The sequence below is a fragment of the Candoia aspera genome, chromosome 2, assembly GCF_035149785.1.
Source record: "Candoia aspera isolate rCanAsp1 chromosome 2, rCanAsp1.hap2, whole genome shotgun sequence".
NCBI lineage: Eukaryota > Metazoa > Chordata > Lepidosauria > Squamata > Boidae > Candoia > Candoia aspera.
The window spans coordinates 14,191,590-14,217,577 of record NC_086154.1 but is presented as its reverse complement, the minus strand read 5'-3'; the positions used below and the strand labels follow the sequence as shown (position 1 = coordinate 14,217,577).

General features: G+C 47.1%; 2 protein-coding genes across 2 annotated transcripts; both read left to right on the top strand.

Annotated features, from left to right (window-relative positions):
- Positions 1 to 1,069: 1,069 nt before the first annotated feature.
- On the top strand, positions 1,070 to 8,856 carry LOC134488917 (E3 ubiquitin-protein ligase TRIM7-like). Its single transcript, XM_063291272.1, has 6 exons — positions 1,070 to 1,497; positions 2,227 to 2,322; positions 3,777 to 3,799; positions 5,604 to 5,722; positions 6,253 to 6,285; positions 8,228 to 8,856. The coding sequence occupies exons 1-6, from the start codon at positions 1,072 to 1,074 to the stop codon at positions 8,755 to 8,757; spliced, it is 1,227 nt and encodes a 408-aa protein (XP_063147342.1). The 5' UTR covers positions 1,070 to 1,071; the 3' UTR covers positions 8,758 to 8,856.
- Positions 8,857 to 12,740: 3,884 nt separating this feature from the next.
- On the top strand, positions 12,741 to 13,226 carry LOC134489905 (zinc finger protein RFP-like). The gene has a single exon (XM_063292777.1). The coding sequence runs from the start codon at positions 12,741 to 12,743 to the stop codon at positions 13,224 to 13,226; it is 486 nt and encodes a 161-aa protein (XP_063148847.1).
- The last annotated feature ends 12,762 nt before the right edge of the window (positions 13,227 to 25,988 follow it).

Here is a 25,988-nt window from a genome sequence, read left to right as displayed (position 1 = left end):
ATGCAGTAGAGCCTGGAGGAAAGGAGCTGCTGTGACTCTGGCAAGAGTCATGTCCCTTTTTTGCAGAGCCCATCCTTCCAAGTGACTGCTGAGGATGGGGAGCCTTGAACCTCGAGATCCAGAGCTGGGGGCCGGCAGAGTGGCCTCCCCTGGGGACACCAGTGTGCCTGGAAGCTCAGGGCTTTGAAGCTCTGCGGAAGGAAAGCTGTTCCTGAGCGAAGGCAGCTGAGCCAGAAATCACTAAGATCCTGGACAGCCATTTTGCAGAAGGGCCTGAGGATTCCTTCGCTGGGCAGGGGCTGGACTAGAAGACCTCCAAGGGCCCTTCCACCCCTGAGATTCTCTGAGTGGATAAAGCACCTCAGCTCTTGAGCACTGCTGACAGTGTGGAATCCCAGAGACTGTCCTGTTTCCAAAAGAGTGCAGAGCCCTTCAGAGCTTCTAGGACTGAGTTCTGGGCCTCCCTTAGGCACAAAAGCCGCCTGGGGGGCTTTGGGTCAGTCCCTGTGTCTCAGCCCAGCCCACCTTGCAGGGTTGTTGTGCTGGGGAAAATAAAAAGCAAGATCATTAGGCCTGTCTGCTGCCTTGGGCTGACCAAAAATAAAGGCAGGAAAAACATCAAAGAAATCCATAACATGAGAGCGCGCCCCTTTCTCCTGATCGGATTCCTGGTTGGTTGGCTGGCTGGGAAGGGGGCGCCCAAGCAGGTCTCCCTCTGCCGGAGAGTCCTATCAGAAGTTGATGGAGGACTCGGATTTTCACCCGGTGCTCCCTTTCTCTCTGAGACGTCCCATCAGTTGCAGTGCAATTCGATTTGGGCCTTTATCCAGTTTTTGTCCCAGCCTGTTTCCGTTCCGTCCCATGAACGTTTCCTTCTCCCCAGTTTCTTGGTTTTTTGAGACATGTCTCCTTTAAGAAGCCAGCCAACCTGACCATAAAAGCGACAACAATTCCTCCATTTGCCGTGTGGACACACCCCAAAGGCGCTCCTCCGATTTCCAGAAAGGGAGCGGAGGGAAAGCGAAAGTCACTTTCCCCCTCGGTCTCTCTCTCTCTGCGGAGGCGGCGGCGATGGCCAGCGGGGTGCCCGTCCTGGAGCTGCTCGAAGAAGCCACTTGCTCCATCTGCCTGGAGCTCTTCCAGGACCCCGTGCTCGTCCCGGGCTGCGGCCACAACTTCTGCCGGAGCTGCCTGGCCCGCAGCTGGGGGGAGGCGGCGGCGGCGGCGGCGGCGGAGGAGGCTTCCTGCCCCCAGTGCCGACTGACCTTCCGGCCCCGGGACCTCGTCGCGAACCGGCAGCTGGCGCGGATGGCGGAAATCGCCCAGCGATGCGGCCCTCAGGGTGGGGAAGGAGCGGGCTTCTGCGGGACGCACCAGGAGCCCCTCAAGCTCTTCTGCAAGGACTGCGAGACCCTCATCTACCTGGTCTGCGACCGATCCCCAGAGCACAGGGACCACCGGGTGATTCCCCTGGAGGAGGCTTTCCAGGAGTACCAGGTGGGAGTCAGCCTTGAGGGCAAGGAGGAATCGCTGTGGAGACCTGGAACTGCAAGAAGATGGATGGATTTGATTGATTGAGTGATTGATTGATTGGTTACGTGCCATCAAGTCGTTATTGACCCAGAGATAGATGTTCTCCAGGACGGTCTGCCCCTAACCTGGTCTTTGAGGTGCCCCCATCGCCCCTGCAAGGCCCCCTTGCTGCTGGTCCTCCCCCTCTTCCCTTTCCCTCCTCCTTCCCCAGCCTCGCAGCCTTCTCCAGAGAGCGGGTCCCAGAGCCCACCCCTAAAAGTGTGGTGGTTCCTTCGGATGTGGGCGGGAGCAGAGAGTGTACAAGCCAGTAATCCTAGCTTGTTTTGTTGTTATTTTAGTTTCACTTGTAAGTTCCGATATACCCAGCGAAGTCTGCTGATTCTATGACATCAGTGTCAAAGGGCACTTCTGAATCTGCTCTTTTCCATGCAGTTAATCCACCTTCTGTCCAGAATGTTACAAGAGTCAATGAATGTTGTTAGAATTTTTTATATTTCCTTATCAGGGTCGTTTCTGAGCTGGGATCAAAAAACACAGGGCAGTTGCATGAAATTAAGTTCTTTAGTCTTCACCTCCAGAGTGGGTGGTGTCAAGTCTTTCTATCTCTGTGCATATAATAATCTGGCCCTGGTGATCAGATATTCCAATGATTTTGCATGAAATAGGAACTCAAAACCTATATTTTCTCTTCAGGTCAAGGTTGGGGATTGCCTGAAGGCTCAGAAGGAGGAGAGAGAAAAAATGATTACATACAGGACAGACACAAAACAAAAAGTGTGGGAGATGCTTGTAAGTACTGATCCAAGGGTGAGGAGCTTCCGGGCTAAAAGGCCGTGGTCTGTTGTAAGTGATGCGTTTCCTAACAAGTGAACCCACCCTGAATCTGCTTCAGGAGATGAAAGAAAGTCTCTTTGACTGGAATGTCCTCTGGATTACTTCTCAGAATCGGCTGGATGAGTCAGAATTGGGTTAAGTGCACACATCACATAAACCATGGTTTATAAAAGAGGGGTTGATAATATTTCATGTTACTGAAAAATGTGAACTCTCCTTCCATCTACTTTTTGGAATGACGTGATCTCCCACAGAAAATGTTCATGAAGATCATTTCAAAGTGGAGCCTGTTTGTTTGTTTGTTTTTTGAAACTTTCCCCCCTGCTCTTGTTGATGGCAAAAGAGTTGAAAAGTCAAAAGGGTTCCCCCCCCCCCCAGGAAATCCTCCCATCTCATTTCTGGTCTCTTCAGTGTATCCATTTAACGATAATATGACCTTTGCCTTTTCCATCTTCTTGTTCTAGGACCTAATCAAAAAGGAGAGAGAAAAGACGGTGGCTGAGTTCAGAGAATTACGATGCTGGTTAGAAGATCAGGAGAAGCTTCTGCTGGCCAGAATGGAGGAGACGGAGAAGGAGGTTGTGGCCAGAAGGGACGAGGGTCTGGCTCGATACGCGGAGGAACTCTGCTCTCTTGACGAACTCATCCAGGAGATGGAGCAGAAGCAGCAGCAGCCAGCAAGGGAACTCTTAGCGGTAAGGCGTGAAGTTGAGATGATGGAGGGGAGTGGACGGCTTTCGACCCACCACGGAAATACTCTTTTTGACTCTTTCCATGGAAAGGAGAGTGCAAAATGTGAAGACTGATGGCCAATAGGCAAGGACACACAATGCAGAAGAACCCGGCCATGCGGAAGTGAGAGAATTCAAAACGCTGGTCACTATCTTGGGCCCTTCGTGGTTTTAAGAATGCCTGCCCCTATCACTGCTAAGGGACATGGTGGTGGGTGTGCTTTGTGGGGCCTCCCCTCCTGCGGGACAGCCTAATCTTCAGGGCAAGGAGAGTCCCTGCATTGATGGCCTTCCACAAAGCTGTCACCGCCTGGATGTTCCAAAGGGCCTGCAGAGACTGATTCTGGAAGCATCAGGGCAGGATTTCTGTCTATTTTATTGATACATTGTTTTCCTTTTTAAATATTCTTTTCTTTTTACTGTTACGTTTTGTTATATATACCATAAACTGTATAACTGAGCTGGATTCAGCCAGAGTATAATTTTTCTAAGAGAAGCAAGAAAGTAAAAATAAATAATACATCTATAAGAAATGAATGTCTGAGGAAAAAAGACAAATGTTTTTGTATCTCTGTGCGTGGTTGTCCAGAGGATTCAACCATTTATTTTGTGAATTTGAGAATGTAATTCTCTGTCCCGGAAATGGATCCTTTCAGTGCTTTGTCTCTTTTTCTTTAGGACATTGGAGACACCTTGAAGAAGTAAGTGGATCCACCCTCTTCTTTCTGGCCCCCGAGATCGGCAGCTCCCTCTGCAGTTTCCCGTTTTGGAAAGCTCTCTTTGTCTTTAGTAGTGATTCAACTTCAATATAACTTTTTTTCAGGATTTCGTAGATACTTCCTCAGACAGCCTCAGTGCAATATAATTAGCCATATTTGATACAATTAGTTATTATTAATTATAAGAGGCACCACCGGATACTAAAATGTTATCTTTGTCCCCAAGATTTATCACTCATTTTCCTTATCAAAATCATTTATCCTTTTTCGATCTATCTCATTTTCAGAGAAAAAAAACATTTTCTATCAGGAAGTATTTTGCACTTCTTTTTATTTTAAAAATCCTGCTTTTAGTGCTTCCTGCAGTTTCACTTTTCAGTTCTCTCCAAGTTGTCTGAAAGTGAACGGCATGCATCTCCTTCAACTCCTGAAGACGGAAAGGGCCACGGAGGCCTTTGTGTCCAACCCCTAATCGTTTGCAGGAGTCCCAAGTCAACCTTCCATGCCAGGTGGCTGTCTTGCCCCTGCTTGACCCCATCTTACGAAGGGGATTCCCAACTCTCTGGGAATACGGAAGGTCTCAGCAGATCCACCACGATCCATCTCAAGGCTGGGAGAGGCTTGTCTGTGTGGACTGACCGCTTTGCAGTCAGGAGCTTCTACATTTGCAACAGAAGTGAAGCAAAGCGGGAAGATCCTCCATGCATTAGGAGCTGGGTGCTGCTTTGCAACATCATTTTGGAGAGACAGTTTGCTCAAATCTGATGGTGGAGCAGGAGGCTCCCCTTCAGAGATAGGAACAACCTAGTAGTTGGTTCCACAGTCAACAACCCCTGTGAGTCTCCTCTGCTCAAGTCTCCATTCACTTTCAGTCCCTCTTCAAAGGACTCTTTCCAGCCAACCTGGTTGCCTTTCTCTGAGCCTCTTCCAAAACCCTTCCTAAAATGTGCTGCACAAAACTCAACCCCTCAGCAGAGTGGAAGTAGCACTAACCCAGATTTGGAAACTTTTCCTCTGTTCATGCACCCTTTGTGGTAGATCGCGCTGCTGATTCATAGTCATCTTCAGTTTGTATTTGGCCGCCCTTGCAACTAGTAATTTGAATTTGTCTCTATTAAATTTCATTGCATTTCTTTTAGTCCATCAGGATTAGTTTGAATGTTAAATCCATCTTCTAGAGCAGCCTTTCTCAACCTTTTGATTCTGGAAGAACCCTTGAAATATTTTCTAGGCCTCGGGGAACCCCTGCACATTCAGGCTCAATTATAGGCCACAGGTTACAAAATTAATTCTGTCCGCTTCCTTTGGTAGGCCTGTATAGATGCATTAACACTGTTCTTAAACGAAACATAAAGAATGAAACTTACTGCTAACGTGCAGTTGCCCAAATTGAAATAATGTTTTAAATAAATCGTGATCTCCCAGGGACACCCTAGTGACCTCTCATGGAACCGTGGTTGAGAAATCCTGTTCTATACTATTACCTACCTCACCCATTTTAGCCTTTTCCTAAATTTGGTAATATCCAGTCCACCCATTTGTCCAAGCGATTTACAAAATGTTAAAGACTAGAGAGCCCAGGACTGAAACTTGGTGGCCTCCATTAGGTCCCTCGCTCAGCTTGACGAGGGTGGATGAGTGCAGTTTTGAGCCAGCTTTGAATCCACTGGTTGCCACGGTGCCCAGCCCATGTTTAATTAGCTAGTCAATCCCCAAGCACAATCTGATGTTTTGGAAAACTGCTTTCATTGGCAGGATGATAAACAACATTCTTTCCCTCTACCAGGTACCAGGCAAAAAAGCCATTTGAGAATCCGGTGGCTTTTCCTCTAGAGCGGAAGTGGACAATCTGGGATTACAGCGATACCAGCGTCTTTCTGAGAGGCGTCATGAAACAGTTCAGAGGTAAGAAGAACAGCCGCAGGGGTTTTATGCTGGATGTTTTGATCCCAGAAGATCCAAGAGAGATTCTGTGTTAGTGTCAGGGGGGATCAGAGAGGGACAGATTTCAGGGTTGGTGGAAGAGACCCCTTCATTCCTCTGTGGAAAGGGCTTGGTGTGTTGGGCACAAGGAGGGGGAACAGGAGCTTTCTGATTTCTCCCATAAAAGATGTTCAAGCTAAAAATGGGAACCAGTAGTTAGTCAGGGTTGACCATTTATCCCTTCTTTCCCAAATCCACACGCTCTGATCACTGGGGAAGCAGAATAGGCCTTATTCGGGGGGTTCTGAGTCAGAGTACATGGCAGCCAATTAGAGATTGAAGTAGTATTTTGATTAAGGAACCACCGATGACATTCTGGCATTTAGCTTTCCTTGTTCCTTCTTTCCTGATCTGAGGCCAGGGAAACCAAACTAGAGTCTGTCTGTAGGGAGGCCCTGCTGCTGTCCCAATTCCAATGACCAGATGCTGAATCTCTTCCTTTCTTTCCCCAGATACTCTGAAGTTTGGACTTCACCTGCAGGAAGGTATGAGTCTCAAGAATCTCTGTCACTTGCTATTTTAAACTCTGATGCCCATAACCTTAGTAGAAATATGAGAGAGTAACAAACAGAAAAATGCAGGATCAGACACCTTAAGACTGTGAAGATCCAGTAAGGTATTCCGGAAAACTGAAGTCAGCCTTAGTGTAGAATGAAGGATCTGGAGAAATGGGAAAATATTGGGTGGTCCTGAAACGAGCCTAGAATTCCTGCCTGGACAATCATGTTGTCCTCTTGTTTTTGAGCAATAATAAATACGAGAATCCTTCCAGGAGGAAAGAATTCCCATGAGGTGTCCCTTATTTTTTCATGTGGAGAACCTTTGACTTCCTGAGAGCTGCTCCATCCTGGTGGGGGTGATCTAGAAGAGGCTGCTGTTGGCTGCACAGAGCCCCTTCTTGATTTCCTTCCAATATTATGGCTGAGGTGCACTGCTTGCTGTCACCACAGAGGGGGATACAGTGTCCTCCCGTGATGTTGCCAGTCCCTGTCATAAACTGGGGAGAAAGCACAACCCCTGGTCAGTCTTTCCTCCCCACGTTCAGGGCACCCTCATTCTCCAGATCCGAAAACGGCCTTCTCAGCATGATTGTGCTGAGGAAATGGAGGGCTGAGTCTCCGGTCCCCAACTTCTCTAGCCAAGCAGAGAAATGCCTTTAGGGCTGGTTTTCCTCCTTTGCATGTTTATTCCATCCTGAGTCCTGACTCCCAGCTGTTCTGTTTCATTCTGCGGCTGTTGGAGGACACTCATTCTTCCCTCAGCTCTTCTGCAGGTCAGGAAGGAGGTTTCTATTGCTATGACGATGCTGGTCTTGTCAGATTTTTAATCTACCGGGGCAGAAGTGCTCTTCTATCCCTATTAGGCTCCTCACTCTGCTCTAAATATAAACTAAATGGATGTTTGGCTGCTGAAGGCGGACCATCAAAGAGGCCTTCCCTCCTTTGCATAAGAGAGCTGCCCTGTGGAGAGCTTGTGGCTCCTGGGTGCTTCTGATGTGCCTCCTTAGAGACCTGGGCAGTCTGTAGATTAATGGCTTCCTCAGCGCACAGGAGCCACACTCAGTGTCTGCGATGTGTGTGTGTGTGTGTGTGTGTGTGAGAGAGAGAGAGAGAATGAATGAGAGAGAGTAAAAATGCTCCCTGGATTTATAGGATTTGCACTTTGCAAGGAGTTTCCTCCTTGTTTGCTTTTCTACTTCATTGTTACTATTATCAATCTGCTATGCAGTTGGTCAGATTCATTGCCTAAATATAAATTGGCAGGAGACCAAGTCACTGGGAGGAGAGGAATCGGGTCCTGTTGGCCAAAGCAAATGGCAAAGATGGAGCACCAGGAAATTGCCCAGGTGCCTCCATCTTATGGTCCATCAAAACAATGAAAGCAAAGGTGTCTGTTTTCTACACAAGATCTTCCCTTTCTGTACATGTGTGCAATCTCCTGATGCTTGCACAGAAAGGGCAGAGCTTCCCCCCACTTCCCTTCCATCAGGTGCCCCCCGTTACCTCTGGGGGACCCCGACTCCGCCAGTCAGAAATGAACCAGGGCAGCCTCTTGCTCTGCCTGATCCTCCGGATTAAAGCTCCAGGTGGGGTCCCTGTTCACATCGTGGCCCTCCCTGGAATTCCCTGAAAGCAAAGCCAAGCACTCTTCCCTCCCAGCCCCGTTCCTCCCACCTGCAAGAGGGATGCTGATGAGACAGGTGCAGGTTGCAGGAAGGGTGTGAAGCAGCGTGAAGCATTGGGGGGACTCGGCCAAGCTTAGGTGCTGCTGAAAAGGCAGGGAGTGTCCCAGTCCTGGATGGGGTGCTTGGAAGCTGAACTCCCTGCAGAGAGGAGGCCTTGGGGTTGGTCTGTTGGGGGTCACGACTCAAACTGTGCCTGCAGCTGAAGCTGTTTCCCTTCTCCTCCCTCCTCTTCCCCCTGACAGCAAAGGTAATTCTGGATCCAGACACAGCCCATCGTTGCCTCGCCCTCTCAGAGGATCATCAAAGCATCAGAGATGTTGCTGAAGAACAAGACCTTCCCGCAAACCCTAAGAGATTTGAAAATTGTTGTTATGTCCTTGGATGTCAGGGGTTCTCAAGAGGGAGACGTTTCTGGGAAGTCACTGTAGGAGATGGGGATCAGGGATTGGCTGTATGGGCTGTGGGGGTTGCCAGAAAGTCAGTGAACAGAAAGGGTGACATCCCTTCTGGTCCCAAGGGAGGGATGTGGGAGATTGTGAAATACGGAAGTGAATACAAGGCCTGGTTTCCCCCAGAATACCCCGAACTGCACCTGAAAGAGGAGCCCAAGAGGATCCGAGTCTCTCTCAACTGCGAAGGGCGACAGGTGGCCTTTTTTGATGCCCAGACCGCAGCCCTGCTCTACATGTTCTCAGATGCTCCCTGGGCTGGAGAGACCCTTCTGCCCTCCTTCTTTCTGAGGAATGGTGCCTACTTGACACTCTCCTCCTAAAAGTGGGGACATACGTGGAAAAACTGTGGAAAAATCCCTATTGGCCAAGCAGTGATCTCTGAAAGCCTGTAGGCAAATTTTCACAGCAATGAATATTGCTCCCCCTGGACAATTGGCTGGGAGGGAGTTGTTGTCATAACTGGAGGACTACGTTTAAAAATCCCAAATAAAATACTTGCATTTACGTTGAGAAGCGTCCTATGATTTGGAGTTCTGGGAAAGCAATGGTGGATTGAAGACAGCTTCGCAGTTTGCAGTGCTGACGAATGGATCGGCACCTTGGAAGTCTTTCTGGATAAAGGAGAGGGCCTGGGATTGCCCATAAGTGCTTCATACAGAGGCTCCCCTTCAGGAGGCCACAAAACAGTGGTCTCCAGTGTATTTTAGAGCTCTGGGAACCGAGGGAAAGTCAGCATTGCCCCAGCCGTGGTTTGGAGCCTGCCAAAGGACACTGGGTTCACCCAATTCCTCCCTTGATCGCTTCTGGAAATTGCTTGTTAACTGCTTTTGGGATATTAAGAACCTTCAGAACAAGTTTCATCACACCGGGTGATTCTTCTTCAGTCCTCAGTGAAAGAAGTTTTACGTAAGTTTAAAAACGTAAAAAAAATAATAAAAAACAATTATTCTGAAATAAACAGGGAAAGAGGGATTAGAATCTTGATTCTGAAAGTTATAAATGCACTGAGGGGCCAGGTGGATTGGAAATAAGAGTTTGAAACGAATTCTAAGAATCCTTCCTGTGGTGGTTTAAAATCCTATTAAAATATATGAGGATTTTGAATCAAAGGGTAAGAAATCTTCTCATGGGAAAATGTTGTGGATTAGAGAAAAACATGATAAGTGGAGACTTTGAAGGCTGGACAACAGAGCAACCAGAAAGGGCTCAAGATTATAATTAAAGGAGAAGAGACCCACTAATACAGCATGGAGAAAAGTATTTTAACTTTGGAAGAATTCAAGGATATTTGGCAACCATGCACTCGGACGTTGCTCTTAAGATGGTCTGCTACCATAGAAGTTGGTTTCAAAGAGGAGATAGAAGAGGATTCAGCTGAGAACCAGGCTATTTTGGACATGGATTTAAAAACGACAAGATACAAAAATGACATGGAAAAAGGTGTTACGCAGCACTTTCAAATGAAACCGGCTGATATCTTAATAACCAAAAGGGACACACACATAATAAAGCAGAAGAGTGACTTGGACAGCTTTCTCATCTTGGACTTACAAAAGAGATGTGTTATGCCCGTGAAGAAGTTCCTGAGAAATGTCAGAGAGGACATGAAAAGAAATCAGCTTTTGGGACACTATTTAAAGGGAATAATCAAGATTGTTATAAACAAAAAGGAGTATAAAGTTGGCTTATTTGAGCAAGGTTTAAAATATATACTGTATGACGTTCTTTCTAGTAGATCTTAATGGGTTTTTCTCAAGCAGGACGGAATGACAAGGCTTTAAAGATTTGTTTATAGATAAGATATGGGAAGAAGGTTTTTTGTTTTGCTGTATTTTTAAAGCAAATGATAAATTCCTGTGTTAAAGGTAAGAAAGGATTATGGATCTGATTTATTTGATTAAGGTTAAAAATATATGTTGTTATTTGTGGTAACTCTTAAAGGATGTTTGCTGATTAAGACTGAATGATGAGGCTTTATAAATTGTTTATAAACAAGAGATGTGATATGGGAAGAAGAGACCTTTGGCTGAACTGTTAGAGAAGGTGATAAGTCACTGAGGTCGTTTGTTCTTGTCTTGAGGAAGGGGAAGTCATTTCTTTATATATCTTTTTATATATATTTCCCACCCCCTTTTTTCTCTGCCCTTTTCTTTTTTTTCTTTTAACTTTCTACATTTTTCTTCATTTGTATTAGTTCTTTATCTTTGTGTTTTTAAACTGTAATAAAACCTTTATAAAAAGAGAGAAGTCTCTCTTGAAGTCTCTGTTCCTCAGATGTGTCAGTTCAAATACAGGGTCCTGTTCCCCTTGTCTGTGTCGCTCTTCTTCCGAGGAATTAAAAACTGGTTGTGGGGATTCCTTCACTGAGGATTCCTTCATTGGGCAGGGGGCAGGGATCCTCTGGGCCGTCATCTCTCCCTGCATCCTCTTGGAGGGAGCCCTTTGTTGAGGTTTTCCTACTAACAGATTAAGACTGCTATTGTACCTAATCATTTTGGCCGGGTGAAGAGGTTGTATTTGATTGTCTCCTTTCACGTGCTTGATGCAAATTGCCTGGGGGGAGGAACCTGCCCGGACTTGTTTCTTACTTCCTCTTTTTTTCTCTCTGCCGATATGTAGTCAGCCAGGCTTGCTCTCAATGAGAGCTAAGTCCTTTAAATATGTTTTGCTTTTGTTTTGCTTTCTGTAAATAAATTATTTTTATAGAAATGCTTGGTGTGTGACTTTTCTGATCTCTCCTGGGCTAAAGGCTTTCCCAGCATTCTGCCAACACCCTTGCCAGGCACCACTGAGGATCCGAGAGAGGTTGCCAGGCCGCGAATGGTTGAGATTTTGCTTTAAGAGTAGGAGAAGCTGCTGGTTGATGCTAGGTTAAGCCAGGATGTTAGCTTCTGATGAAGAACCATGATCGCGAATGCACTGATGCGCCTTATTTACTCAAACACCAAAAAGTCTGCTGGGGTGCAGCAGAGTGCAGACCCGCAACTAAGTCTGTGTCACCTGAGGCAAACATGGATTCCATGCCCATTTTGATGCCCCCCATGTTCATTTTGGTGCCCCCCCAGTGCAGTGCCCGGGGCACGTGCCCTGCTTGCCCCCCCCCAGTGTGGCCCTGGCAGAGTGCCCTGCTTGATCCTCCCAGTTGTGGCCCGGGCAGAGTGTCCTCCGCTGGGGACACCAGGCTGCCTGGAAGCTCAGGGCTTCAAAGCCCTGCAGAAGGTAGCCGTTTCCGAGAGACGGCAGCTGAGTGAGAAATCACTGATCCTGGATGGCCATTTTGCAGAAGGGTCTGAGGATTCCTTCGCTGGGCAGGGGCTGGATCAGAAGACCTCCAGGGGCCCTACCACCCCTGAGATTCTCTGAGTCTATAAAGCACCTCAGCTCTTGAGCACTGCTGACAGTATGGAATCCCAGAGACTGTCTTGTTTCCAAAAGAGTGCAGAGCCCTTCAGAGCTTCTAGGACTGAGTTCTGGGCCTCCCTTAGGCACAAAAGCTGCCTGGGGGACTTTGGGTCAGTCCCTGTGTCTCAGCCCAGCCCACCTTGCAGGGTTGTTGTGCTGGGGAAAATAAAAAGCGAGATCATTAGGCCTGTCTGCTGCCTTGGGCTGACCAAAAATAAAGGCAGGAAAAACATCAAAGAAATCCATAACATGAGAGCGCGCCCCTTTCTCCTGATCGGATTCCTGGTTGGCTGGCTGGCTGGGAAGGGGGCGCCCAAGCAGGTCTCCCTCTGCCAGAGAGTCCTATCAGAAGTTGATCGAGGACTCGGATTTTCACCCAGTGCTCCCTTTCTCTCTGAGACGTCCCATCAATTGCAGTGCAATTCGATTTGGGCCTTTATCCAGTTTGTGTCCCAGCCTGTTTCCGTTCCGTCCCATGAACGTTTCCTTCTCCCCAGTTTCTTGGTTTTTTGAGACATGTCTCCTTTAAGAAGCCAGCCAACCTGACCATAAAAGCGACAAGAATTCCTCCATTTCCCGTGTGGACACGCCCCAAAGGCGCTCCTCCGATTTCCAGAAAGGCACCGGAGGGAAAGCGAAATTGTCATGAGTAAGGATGGCTCCCATCCAGGCGTAGCACTGAGGAATTAGGCAGCCATTCAAAGAGACACAGATCGGGCCCGCCTTAACCTTGGGGTTTATATGTCTGGGTTTTTCCCACGCTTCTTCAGTTTGTTAGGATTCCTGTTATGTAGCAGCAATTAAACACTAGAGACCTATTCCTTGTCTCAGCGTGGTTCCTGGCTGTTAGGACAGAAATTGACTTTCCCCCTCGGTCTCTCTCTCTGCGGAGGCGGCGGTGATGGCCAGTGGGCCGCCCGTGCTGGAGCTGCTCGAAGAAGCCACTTGCTCCATCTGCCTGGAGCTCTTCCAGGACCCCGTGCTCGTCCCGGGCTGCGGCCACAACTTCTGCTGGAGCTGCCTGGCCCGCAGCTGGGGGGCAGCGGAGGCTTCCTGCCCCCAGTGCCGACGGGCCTTCCAGCCCCGGGACCTCGTCGCGAACCGGCAGCTGGCGCGGGTGGCGGAAATCGCCCAGCGATGCGGCCCTCAGGGTGGGGAAGAAGGGGGCTTCTGTGGGACGCACCGGGAGCCCCTCAAGCTCTTCTGCAAGGACTGCGAGACCCTCATCTGCCTGGTCTGCGACCGATCCCCAGAGCACAGGGACCACCGGGTGATTCCCCTGGAGGAGGCTTTCCAGGAGTACCAGGTGGGAGTCAGCCTTGAGGGCAAGGAGGAATCGCTGTGGAGACCTGGAACTGCAAGAACATGGATGGATTTGATTGATTGAGTGATTGATTGGCTGTGCCATCAAGTCATTATTAACTCGGAGATAGATGTTCTCCAGGACGGTCTGCCCCTAACCTGGTCTTTGAGGTGCCCCCATCGCCCCTACAAGGCCCCCTTGCTGCTGGTCCTCCCCCTCTTCCCTTTCCCTCCTCCTTTCCCAGCATTGGAGCCTTCTCCAGAGAGCGGGTCCCAGAGCCCACCCCTAAAAGTGTAGTGGTTCCTTCGGATGTGGGCGGGAGCAGAGAGTGTACAAGCCAGTAATTCTAGCTTGTTTTGTTTTGTTGTTCTTTTAGTTTCACTTGTAAGTTCTGACATACCCAGCGAAGTCTGCTGATTCTATGACATCAGTGTCAAAGGGCACTTCTGAATCTGCTCTTTTCCATGCAGTTAATCCACCTTCTGTCCAGAATGTAATAAGAGGCGAACATGATGCTTCATTCAAGATCCCCTCCTTTTTATCCACTCCTATTACCCTCCTCTTTGCTTTCCTCCCCACACATTTTGGCTGGGGAGGCAAACTATGACTCTTGGTCAAGAATGAGCATCCAAAGGGGAGTGATCTGGCTTTGTATCCACAGTGGTTCTTCTTGGAATAGAGAACTCCCCCACAGCCATCTGGTGCCAAGGTGAACCCACCCTGAATCTGCTTCAGGAGATGAAAGAAAGTCTCTGACTGGAATGTCCTCTAGATTGCTTATCAGAATCGGCTGAATGAGTCAGAATTGGGTTAAGTGCACACATCACATAAACCATGGTTTATAAAAGAGGGGTTAATAATATTTCATCTTACTGAAAAATGTGAACTCTCCTTCCATCTACTTTTTGGAATGACGTGATCTCCCACAGAAAATGTTCATGAAGATCATTTCAAAGTGGAGCCTGTTTGTTTGTTTGTTTTTAGAAACTTTTTCCCCTGCTCTTGTTGATGGCAAAAGAGTTGAAAAGTCAAAAGCCCCCCCCCCCTAGGAAATCCTCATTTCTGGACTCTTCTGTGAATCTGTTTAATCTGTTTACAGCTTTGAAGTTACTCAGGCCATCTAAACAATTCTACTCCTAACATACCAAATTATCACTACAAGCCTCCTAATAATTATTAAAAAATACTACAATACCCATCACTACAACACAATATACTTGAAGGATACTAAATCCTGACAGCCCTGAGTGCCCATTTCTACAGATGTCATGTTTGGTCAATTACACTTGAAACAAAGATGGAAGAACTAATACATTTACATGGCAACCCTTTTTCTGGAGTGTGTGAGAAGTGCTGGAGTACAAATCAGATCAATCAATCAATGAATATGCTCCTCCACTAAAGCTAAACTAAGCTTTCCTTTCCTTTCCTTTCCTTTCCTTTCCTTTCCTTTCCTTTCCTTTCCTTTCCTTTCCTCTCCTCTCCTCTCCTCTCCTCTCCTCTCCTCTCCTCTCCTCCCCTCCCCTTTCTCCCTTCCTCCCTCCCTCCCTCCCTCCCTTCCTTCCTTCCTTCCTTCCTCCCTTCCTTCCTTCTCTTCCCCTCCCCTCCCCTCCCCTCCCCTCCCCTCCCCTCCCCTCCCCTCCCCTTCTATTTCTCTTTCTCTCTTTCTGTCTTGCTACTCAGTAGATATATTATCTAATTTCAAAAGATTTCCCAAAGTTAATTAGAACAGACCAAGGGAATATTGGCATAATTTCGGGTGTACTTGTCATTGGTCAGCAGAATTCAAAGCTCAGAGAGAAGGAAGAAAGATTCCACAAAGATTCCACCAATCACGAATTCCACAAAACAGTTAACTTCCATGCTATCTTGTTTTGTATCTACAATCAACTAGTTAATAAACAGTGATTAAAATCAGGACCCCACATTAATTTTTATCATTAGATGCTCCTTGGTGTTCATGTCATGTCTCAGGACGATGATGTAGCATTTGGGGATAAAGATGCAGCCCAGTAAACCCAGGCTGGAGGCCAGGATGGAGAAGATCTGCACAGCCACCATGTATTTCCCTTTGGTGCTCAGGTAGGTGGGGACAAAGGAGACCCAAACGCTGCAGAAAACCAACATGCTGAAGGTGATCCACTTGGCTTCGTTGAAGGTCCCCGGCAACTTTCGGGCCAGGAAAGCCACCAAGAAGCAGATGACAGCCAGAAAGCCTATGTAGCCCAGTGCAGTGTAGAACATGGTGACTGAGCCTTCATTGCATTGCAGCAGGATATGTCCTGGTTGGGAATGCAGGTCAGAATCTGGGAATGGGGGAGAGATTCCCGGCCATATGATACAGATGCCCACTTCAATACCAGAGGAGCATAAGAAAATGAAGTTGGCCAGACTCCTACCCAGCCATTTCCTCATCCTGCTGCCTGGCTTTGTGGCCAGAAAGGCCACCACCACCATGACAGTCTTGGCCAGCACTGAAGACATGGCAATAGAGTAAACAACACTGAAGGTGGCTTGTCGAAGAAAACAGCTCACTTTCTTGGGATGACCAATGCAGAGAAGGGAGGTCAAGAAGGAAAACAGGAGGGAGACCAGGAGAATGTAGTTGAGGTCCCGATTGTTGGCTTTGACAATGGGAGTTTCTCGGTATTTAATGAAGATTCCCAGAACAAAGGTAGTGGTGAGGGTCAAAGCAAGAGCAGAGAAAACTAGGATGAGTCCTAACAATTCTCCGAAGAACAAGAAGCTTATAATTTTGGGCATGCACTGATCTCGCTTCTCATTGGAATGCTGTTGATCTGGACACTTGCTGCAATGGGCTGCATCTGAAAAAGAGTTACAAGCATGTGTTTCTTTCTGCAGCTGCAGGGTCATGAAAAATGCAACTGGAATCCATTATCACTACAGTAGATAGAGGTTTTTAGAAGTCACAGGGTGAGAGTGGATATTGGGAGAGGGGGAGAAGATATTGGAAGATACTTTCCCATTGCACTCGGCTAAGGCCTGAGTTGGCGGGTGAGAAACCATATTCATGAGGGATAAAGGGACCGTGAGTAACAGCGAGGAAGTGGTCTGGCACATGCAGCTGAGTATGACCTGAAAGGTGAAAGAGTAGTCCACCATTGTCTTTTGAATCCTACCAGAGGCATCAAGTGAGCACAAATCTAGAACTTTGCCTCACATGGATGGACAAAGATTGTTTAGAACACATAAAAATGAGAGTACTTCCAAAGCATGCTATTTTATGTTACCAGTAAACTGTACAAAAATAGGTTCTAAAATCATGAGCCTTCACTGTTTTTCATCATTAGATGCTCCTTGGTGTTCAAGTTAGGTCTCAAAATGATGATGTAGCATTTAGGGACAAAGAGAATAAAACAATGGAGTTGGCCAGACTCTTCCCCAGCCATTTCCTCATCCTGCTGCCTGGCTTTGTGGCCAGAAATGCTACCACCACCATGATGGTCTTGGCCAGCAAGGAAGACACAGCAACTGAGAATACAACACTGAAGGTGGTTTGCTGAAGAAAACAGGTCACTTTCCTGGGTCGACCAATGAATAGAAGGGAGGTCAAGAAAGAAAGCAGGATGGAGACCAGGAGGATGTAGGTGAGGTCCCGGTTGTTGGCTTTGACTAGGGGAGTTTCTCGGTATCTAATGAAGATTCCCAGAACAAATCCAGTGGTTAGAGACAAAGTAAGTGCAAAGAGAGCCAGGATGCAACCCAATGTTTCTTGATAGGACAAGAAGGTAATTACTTTGGGGACACACTGATCTTGCTTCTCATTGGAATGCTGGTCCTCTGGACACTTGCTGCAATAGGCTGTATCTGAAAAGGATTTGCTAGCATGTATCTATTTCTGCAGCTGCATGATTATGAGAAATGCAACCTTAATCTATTACTATTATAAGACGTGAAATATCTTTTTAAAACTTTTGCTTTAAATAACTGAATTGCTGTTGGGACGTAGTTGTTGCTTTGTTGCCTTGCCTATTTGATAGTGGCAAGGGATTCTTGTATATTATTTTCCCTCACTTGATCATTCCAGAAAGTAGAAGAAAGTTGTTGAAAGTGTCAGCTGAAATTGTATTAATTTGAATCATTCATGTTCGATTTCAGTTGAAAAAGTTTTTGTCTTCACTCCATCTTCATTATTGGGTGTGGCTCTTTGCACACCATGTCTGGCCTGTGGCTGGAAGAGAACCCATGCTGAAGCTCAGCTGTCCCCCAGGGAGACCCATATGATTATGACACTCACATGTCCAAGGAATAATTCTGCCCAGAGATATTCAATGGACCCAACATTAATTAGAAATAATCATAATTTCTTTAAAGACTGAAGACCAAGGAGGTCATCACCTCTCACAAGATTTGTCTTCGTTCCTGAAAACAGGGAAGAAGACAACAACTCAAGAAATTTCAGCTACATTTCATTATTATGTTAATGGCCACATCATCATGCAACATTAGGTGATGGTATCCAACCCTTGAAAATTTTGTGGACTTCTTCAAGAAATTCAATTTTTCTTGCTTTGTGGAATTTTGAGAAAACAGTGCTAGTCATTAGGTCTACAACTAGCAGGAAAGTAAACACCTTTAACAAATGTTGCCCAGAAAACCAAGAGTGAATTTTGATTGCATCCTCAGTTTCTCTCTTTTCTCCAGAGCCACCTACCTTCTTGCACAGAGGTTGTTCCTTCCACGCACAGAGAACAGTCGTAGCAGCAAACTGGGGCTCCCTCTCTCAGGAGCTTGGCGTATCCTGGGGAACAACTGTCTGTACATCTGGAAGAAGGCACCATCTAAACATGCAAATAAAGGTCAGCCAGGTCAACGTAGGAATCAGAGGGGTTTATTTTAAGGAACTGGTTTCAGGAAATGAAGGAGCACATTGAGCAAAATTAAACAAGGAGTAGTGGCAGAGCAGTTACTGATGGGTACCCCCTATTCCATCCTTTCTAACTGTTGGAGGTACCATCTAACATTGCCCTTTATGGAAAAGGACTCTGTGCACAAGCGGCAAATGAAAGGCGACTCTCTGTCTCTATCAATCTCTGTTGCAAATCCAGAAACATTGGCTTTGTCTTACTCTACGATAAGGAAAGTGGTTCCATTGCAAAAGGTGTTGCTCCTTTGTGGCTGTGTGGGAACGCTGTATCTTGTATTTTTCCCTAGCCCAACACTCTGGCTTTTCTCTTATTGAAAATAATGTAGTTTGATAGAATATTAATTGTGGTATCATATTCCAGTTTAGACTGTAGACTGTAAAGGCCACAGCACAAGAGGTGGTTTGGCAGGTTCGAGTTTGTGATCAAACAAACTGGAAATCATCTAAAGCACCATGATTTGTAATGAATTAATCAAGCTTTAAGTTCCCTTCTTTGGATGTTATCTCAATGGTCCTCTATGAGAATTATTTCTGAGCAGAAATGTTTTCATATGGGAAAGTGAGTAGAAGGCCCAAACCCAAGCAGCATCCGCTACCTGGTTAAATGAGGTTGGCCAGAGGATGGAACTCCGATTGATGGAGACCTTGACTTTGGAGGAGGCTTCCCTTTGCACACCCCCAACTTTCACCCCACCTTCAGACTTGTTGGGAAACACTGTCCAGTGCATGATATCAAAGTCAGCCACAGGAACTCCATTTTCATCCAAAGAAACCCCATCCCTGGAAAGATTGTGAAGCTGGAAGTTTCTCAGGAGCCGATGAAGCTGCAAAGACATAGAAAATCACACGTGCAGCTTCCACATTCCTATCTGAACCTTTAATCAAGGTGTTTATGGCTATTCTTCTGGATTGGAAGTGCTCTGAAGAATTCAACCTCTTCAGCTCAGCACTTCTGCCTGAACGAGGATGATTCAGGATTTGATGGGAAGCTCCTCTGCCTCCTTCTCCAGGGTACGCCAGATCTTTTTCAGATATGTCTTCCACTTTCTGGAAGGAGCCAGCATATGGTCCTACCAAGCTATAGCTCAGCATCATAATTTTAATGAAGATCAAAACCACATGAGGCTGAAAGTTCAATAGTTAACTGAATTTCATTAGACCCAAGTGTTTCCCTGCCATAATTCATGAGATTTTGTTAATTTCTTAGACTTTAGTTTCTTAAAAAATGGTATGTCTCTCTCTCTCTCTCTCTCTCTTTATCTCTCTCTCTCTCTCTCTTAGACAGCAGAAAATCACATCCTGTTCCTGACAGGAGAGCAACCATAAATGTAAATTGCTTAATGGATGGCAAGCATCCTGTTTCAGCCTTCAGATGGCACAGCTCCTGATACAACTGAACCAGCATCTGGATGTGGAGGGTGAAGAGAGAAGGAGGACATGGAAGCTGTAAAGTGGAGATGTTGTGACAAGCAGGTAGGCTGGTCCTGGTACTCAGGAGAAAAGTCTCAAAGAACTGCCAGCTGTTGGGTCAGTTTCTGAGCTGTGAAAAAGCTGAGCCACAGAGCTCGGAATGGGAGCCAGGCTGAAGCCTGCAGTGCTTCAATGAGGCCAAAGCCTTGCAGAGCAGAGAGGAAATAGGGGTGGCAGCAGCTGGCAACTGGGGTGAACAAGGAGTGTTCCTTCTCTCTTCCACCACCCCCTCTCTGAAGTGGAGGAAGGAAAAAGCTCTGGAAGAGGGAAGCCAAGCAGGGAACAGGGAAGGATTCAAGAGATCCACCTTCGGGACTTTGTAGGAAAAGCAGAGGCTTTGACTGAGCAGAAGAGTGGAGGAACTCCTGAGATGTAAAAGACAGAAAAGACCTCCCAACTTGGAATATAGAGAAATAGGGAGATAGAGAGATTAGCAATAGAGAAATATGCAGGTCAAAATTCGACAATTTAGTTGGTATAGTTGGTATAGTTGGAATCATTATAGAAGAGAGGTGTTGCAATAGGAGATAGACTGAGTAAAAGGAGCCTAGAACTAAGACCATTGGCTTAGGAACAGAGTCGCTGGACCAATATAAAATCAATAGAAATTCAAGAGTATTGGTGAAGCCAAAACAAGATTGCAAAATTAGACAAGAGCTACAAAATGTAAGGTATAGATACAGGTAGAAACGAAGCAATAAGGCGTTGCTGTATCAGCCAGTTTGGAGTAGTGGTTAAGGCATCAGGCTAGAAACAGGGAAACTGTGAGTTCTATTCCTTTCTTAGAAACAAAACAGCTGGGTTAGGCCAGTCTCAGCCCTGGGAAGAAGAAGCAGGCAAGGCCACTTCCAAAATCTTGGCAAGAAAACAGCAGGGTCTAGTAAAGGCAGTCGCCATGAATCAAAAACTGACTCAAAGGCACACAGACATACAATAAGGTATTAGCTTTAAAAAATAAGTGGAGATATCCATAATTCCCTTTTGTAGATACAATCATCCAATTAGAGGGAGAAAATGTAGAAGCAGTGAAAGACTTTGCATTTCTAGGTGCGAAGATTACTGCAGATGCTGACTGCACTCAGGAAATCAGAAGACGCTTAATCCTTGGGAGAAGAGCAATGACAAATCTCGATAAAATAGTTAAGAGCAGAGACATCACACTGACAACAAAGGCCCGCATAGTTAAAGCAATGGTGTTCCCTGTAGTAACATATGGCTGCGAGAGCTGGACCATAAGGAAGGCTGAGCGAAGGAAGATCGATGCTTTTGAACTGTGGTGTTGGAGGAAAATTCTGAGAGTGCCTTGGACTGCCAGAAGATCAAACCAGTCCATCCTCCAGGAAATTAAGCCAGACTGCTCACTTGAGGGAATGATATTAAAGGCAAAACTGAAATACTTTGGCCACATCATGAGAAGACAGGACACCCTGGAGAAGATGCTGATGCTAGGGAGAGTGGAAGGCAAAAGGAAGAGGGGCCGACCAAGGGCAAGGTGGATGGATGATATTCTAGAGGTGACGGACTCGTCCCTGGGGGAGCTGGGGGTGTTGACGACCGACAGGAAGCTCTGGCGTGGGCTGGTCCATGAAGTCACGAAGAGTCGGAAGCGACTGAACGAATAAACAACAACAACAGCTACAATCACAGCAACAATGGATGCAAACGTTGGAACAGTCAGGTAAACGACTTGACGGCAACTAACAACAACAAGATATACTTAATGTTGTACAATAAACTTAGCCCCAGCTTGTGACGTACCTGACTCCATTACTGCACAGCTAGATTGCATGTCTCTCACGTAGCCTCAGGGCATGACTTGTATTTCCCTATTCTCTTTGTACTCACTCCCCCGCCCTGATAGAACTGCTGAATAAAAGGAGGTGGGGGCGTGGCACCAGGAGGCAGTACCAGCAACCTCCTGAGATGTAGCGTCACTCACCACCACAAAAGAATCCTGTGCCTACCGTTGTTTTTTCGACCTCACCCTTGCGAGGGAATCGTTGGCTCATTCCCCCCCAGGGAATCCCATAGACCGAAGGGCGAAGGACTGGTCACGTGACGCGACAACTGGGGGCTCGTCCGGGATCCCTTCGGTCTCACGGTGTGATCTCTGTCTAGAGGTGCACTGCCTTCACTCTCGTTACTACGCACCTGGAAAAGGCTCTGCAATCGTAAGTAATGGGCTCCCCACTCTCCAAAGTTTCGTCAGTTCATAGGGACGAACTTTATGATTTAGTGAAGAAGGCTAACTCTTGTCAAAAGGCTAACGGTACGACCATCTTTCCCATTTCAAAAAAATCGGTGACTCAACTCCTACTGTACATGGACAGACACTGCCCTGTCTATCCTTCAGAGGGGTCGCTCAAAGCATCCACTTGGGAAAGGATAGGAAAATATTTTCATGATACCCCACGAGCACCCGTGCCTATTCTGACTGCCTGGAAGGCTGTTATGGCGGCCATCAACACTCTTTACCCTCCCCCGTCTTCCCCGGAAACTTGCCCTTCTCCTCCCGGCCCAAAAACCCCACCCCCTCTTGCCGCCCATCTCGATGCTGCCTCACCACCACCCCCTCCATACCCAGCCGTTCCTCCTCCCCCTTCAGCTCCAACCCCCGGATCCCCTCAACACCACCCCCTAGGAGGCGCCATCACTGAACTCCTCTCCTCCCCCCTCTCATTGGAAATGGAGAGTCCCTCTGCCTTTCCCATGACCATCGGCCTAGGGGCGGCGGGAGGAAATTTGTATAACAATATTGAACTTAAGGTTTTGAAACAAATCAAAGATGCTGTAACCACCTACGGCTTGCACTCTCCTTTTACTAGGGGAGTTTTAGACTCTTTAGTTACTGCTAACACTGTTATGTTATTGTATGATTGGAAAATGCTTTTTTCTATGCTTATGACCCCGGCGCAATACGTTGTGTGGCAATCTGAATACGACAAAGGGGTGGAAGTAGAAATTAGAAGAGGTCTTCCCGCAGGGGTGACCGCAAATCAATTATTAGGAAAGGGACAATTCGCAACCTTAGTCCAGCAACAGAACTCCCCCCGTCGTTGTTTTGCTATTATTCACATGTGCGCCATGAATGCTCTCAAAAGAGTGGATGATTCCGACTCTCAATCCACCCAAACGTTTTTGAAAATAATGCAAGAACCAAATGAACCATATGCTTCCTTCATAAGTCGCCTTCAGATTGCTTTAGACCGACAAATTGATAATGCCACGGCTAAACATGAGCTGCTAATGAAACTTGCTTTCTCTAACGCTAATCATGACTGCCAGACCATTCTGCAACCCGCAGTCAATCAACCGGGTGTAAAGCTTGCAGACTTCCTGCAACTCTGCAGAATCGTTGGTACCACCTCTCACAAAGTGAGCGCTCTCGCTGCCGCCATTACCACCTCGCTGCCTTCTACTAACCCCTCCCCTCAGCTCCATTCCCCGGAAGCCCTCGCAATCACTCGTCATGGAAATTGCTTCAATTGTGGGAAGCCGGGCCACTTTAAGAATCAATGCCGTGCACCCGGGGGAGGTGGGGCGCCCCCTTCCACTCAAAGGGGGCCGCCCCCCCCCTCCAAACCTAAAACTCCTTGTCCCAGGTGCCGCAAAGGCTATCATTGGGCCTCGCAATGTCGCAATAACTCCTCCCCTCACCAGCCTTCGGAAAACTAGATCGGGGGTTGTCAGCTAACCCCGCCCCAAAGGCTGAATTACCCATCACCAGCTTCCCTGTGGAGTTGGCAGAGGATCTTTTGTATGACGATCCGGGGGCTGTCCTTTCCCTTCCTCTTGTTGTCACGCTGCATAAACCCCTCCCTCCTCTTACCCCTGCTTTGCTTATTCCCAACTCCTCGCTTACGCTTGAGGGAATGGTTGCTGCTCCCTATTTGTATGATTCATCAGATTTGACACAAATTGCTCTGGCAGGAGTGGGAGATAGGTGCTTTTCCTTAAATAAAGGAACAATTGTCGCCACGCTCATACTTCTCCCTTCTCCTGATATGCCATCATTGTTTGCCTTGCAGCAACCAGTCCAAACCTCTAAACCCACCCTCCTTGTCACACTAAATGGTCGCTCTTTCGAAGGCTTGATTGACACCGGCGCCGACGTCTCTGTCATTCGTTCCGCTGAATGGCCCTCCTCCTGGCCTATCGCTGAAGCCTCCTCGGTGCAAGGAGTAGGCGGAGCACAGGCCGCTAAGGTCAGCTCTCATTGGCTTTCTGCTGTGACTGCTCATTCTCATATTACAGCGTATCTAAAGCCTTATATCTTGCCTTTGCACTGTAACCTATGGGGCCGTGACTTGCTTTCACAGTTCCACGCTTTTATTCAACTTCCCTAATGGCTTTACAGGACCCTTCAGGGTCTCTCTCTCTCTCTCTCAAAACCTCTGTGCCGGTATGGGTTGATCAATGGCCACTCACCAAAGAGAAACTGGACGCCTTACATATCTTGGTCCAACAGCAGTTAATTGAAGGCCATATCGAAACCTCCACCAGCCCATACAATACTCCGGTATTTGTCATCAAAAAGAAGTCTGGCAAATGGCGCCTCCTACAGGATCTTAGGGCTATCAACACCATCCTTCAGCCCATGGGACCTTTGCAGTGTGGACTTCCCAACCCCAACTTGATTCCGGAAGGACACGACCTTATTGTAATAGACCTCAAGGATTGTTTTTTTTCCATACCTTTGGCACAAAAGGACAGAATTATTTTCGCATTTACGGTACCGGAACTTAACAATTCAAAGCCTACTGCTCGGTACCAGTGGAAGGTCCTCCCACAAGGCATGTTGAACTCACCCACAATGTGCCAATTTTTTGTCGATAAAGCATTGCAACCCTATAGATCCCAATTTCCGCATTTTCTTGTGTATCATTATATGGATGACATTTTAGTCGCTGCTGAGGGCCCGAAAGGGACAGTTCAAAAAACTTTTCCTATTCTTTTAGCCACCCTAGCAACGGCAGGGTTGCACGTTGCACCAGAAAAGGTCCAGTCTCGTTATCCAATGCAATATCTAGGCCACAAAGTTTTAGCCTCCACTGCTGCCCCACTTCTACCTATGCTCACGCTTCCCCAGCCGACCACCTTGGTCCAATTACAACAATGTCTGGGGGTCATTAACTGGGCCCGCGCATACCTTGCTTTAACTACACCCATGTTATCACCTTTATTCCAAGCGTTAGTGGGTTTGACAAACCCAGCTGACAAGGTATACCTTACAGAACAACAATTGCACGCCCTACAACAGGTCAATGCCGTCCTTACGACCCAATGGGTGGACCGTGCGCTCACTGACAAACCACCCTCTCTTGCCATTCTTTCAACACATCAATTATTAACTGCCATCATCGTCCAAACGTCTGATAACAAACATCTACATATTTTAGAATGGCTACACTTGCCACACACACCTAAGACATCCATCATCACCAGAGCAGCACAAATGGCCTCTCTTGTTGAGAAAGGCCGGAAGAGGATTAGAGCCCTAATGGGACTGGATGTTTCCACCCTGTACATTCCCCTTAAGGTTACTCAATGGGAACCCCTCCTACAAAACTCCACTGCACTGCAGGATGCCTTGGAGGACTGGTGTGGCCAGGTGTCATGCCATCTTCCCCCTGATCCTCGATTGCAACTGTTGCGAACAGTACCCTTCACACTAACCTCGCCGTTCGTTCAGCAGCCACTCAAGGAAGCCCTCACTGTTTTTACAGACGGCTCCAAAACCATAGGGGCTTGTACATGGCAAAATAATTGCAAATGGCATAAACGCCTAACAGGCCCACAAGCATCTGCCCAACAGGCTGAGTTAGCCGCCTTTTTGCTAGCCTTGTCTCTTTTCCCAGAACAGCCTTTGAATGTTATATTAGATAGTATGTATGTCACTCAAATGGCTGTGGCCATGTTTGATGCATATATTTCCCCTGTTACCCCCCCCTCTCTCATGACGCTTTTTTTGCAGCTTCAAACTCTCCTGAAGGACAGAACATCCCCTTTGTTTGTAGCGCATATTAGAAGCCACCAACAGCTACCCGGTTTCCTGTCCGAAGGCAACCACATGGCAGATGAGGCTTGCAAAATTATGGCCTCTTCCCCTCTTCCTCCGCCACTTTCAGCAGGGGACAGCCATGCTTATTTCCATCAAAATAAAAAAGCCTTGGTGCGCCAATTTGGCATTACATATCAAGAAGCTACCGCCATTCTTCAACAATGTCCAACCTGCAGTTTGCAGGCAAAGTGCATCCCTGAGGGAGTTAATCCCAGGGGTGTCCATGCTTGTGACACATGGCAGATGGATGTCACTCATTATCCCTCTTTTGCACCTTGGAAGTATATCCATGTATCTGTGGATACTTATTCGGGATTCATCCTGGCAACTTTGCAAAGAGGAGAAGCCACGAAAAACGTAATCAATCATTGTATTCGCACTTTCGTCACATCGGGATGTCCCAAAACTTTGAAAACTGACAATGGCC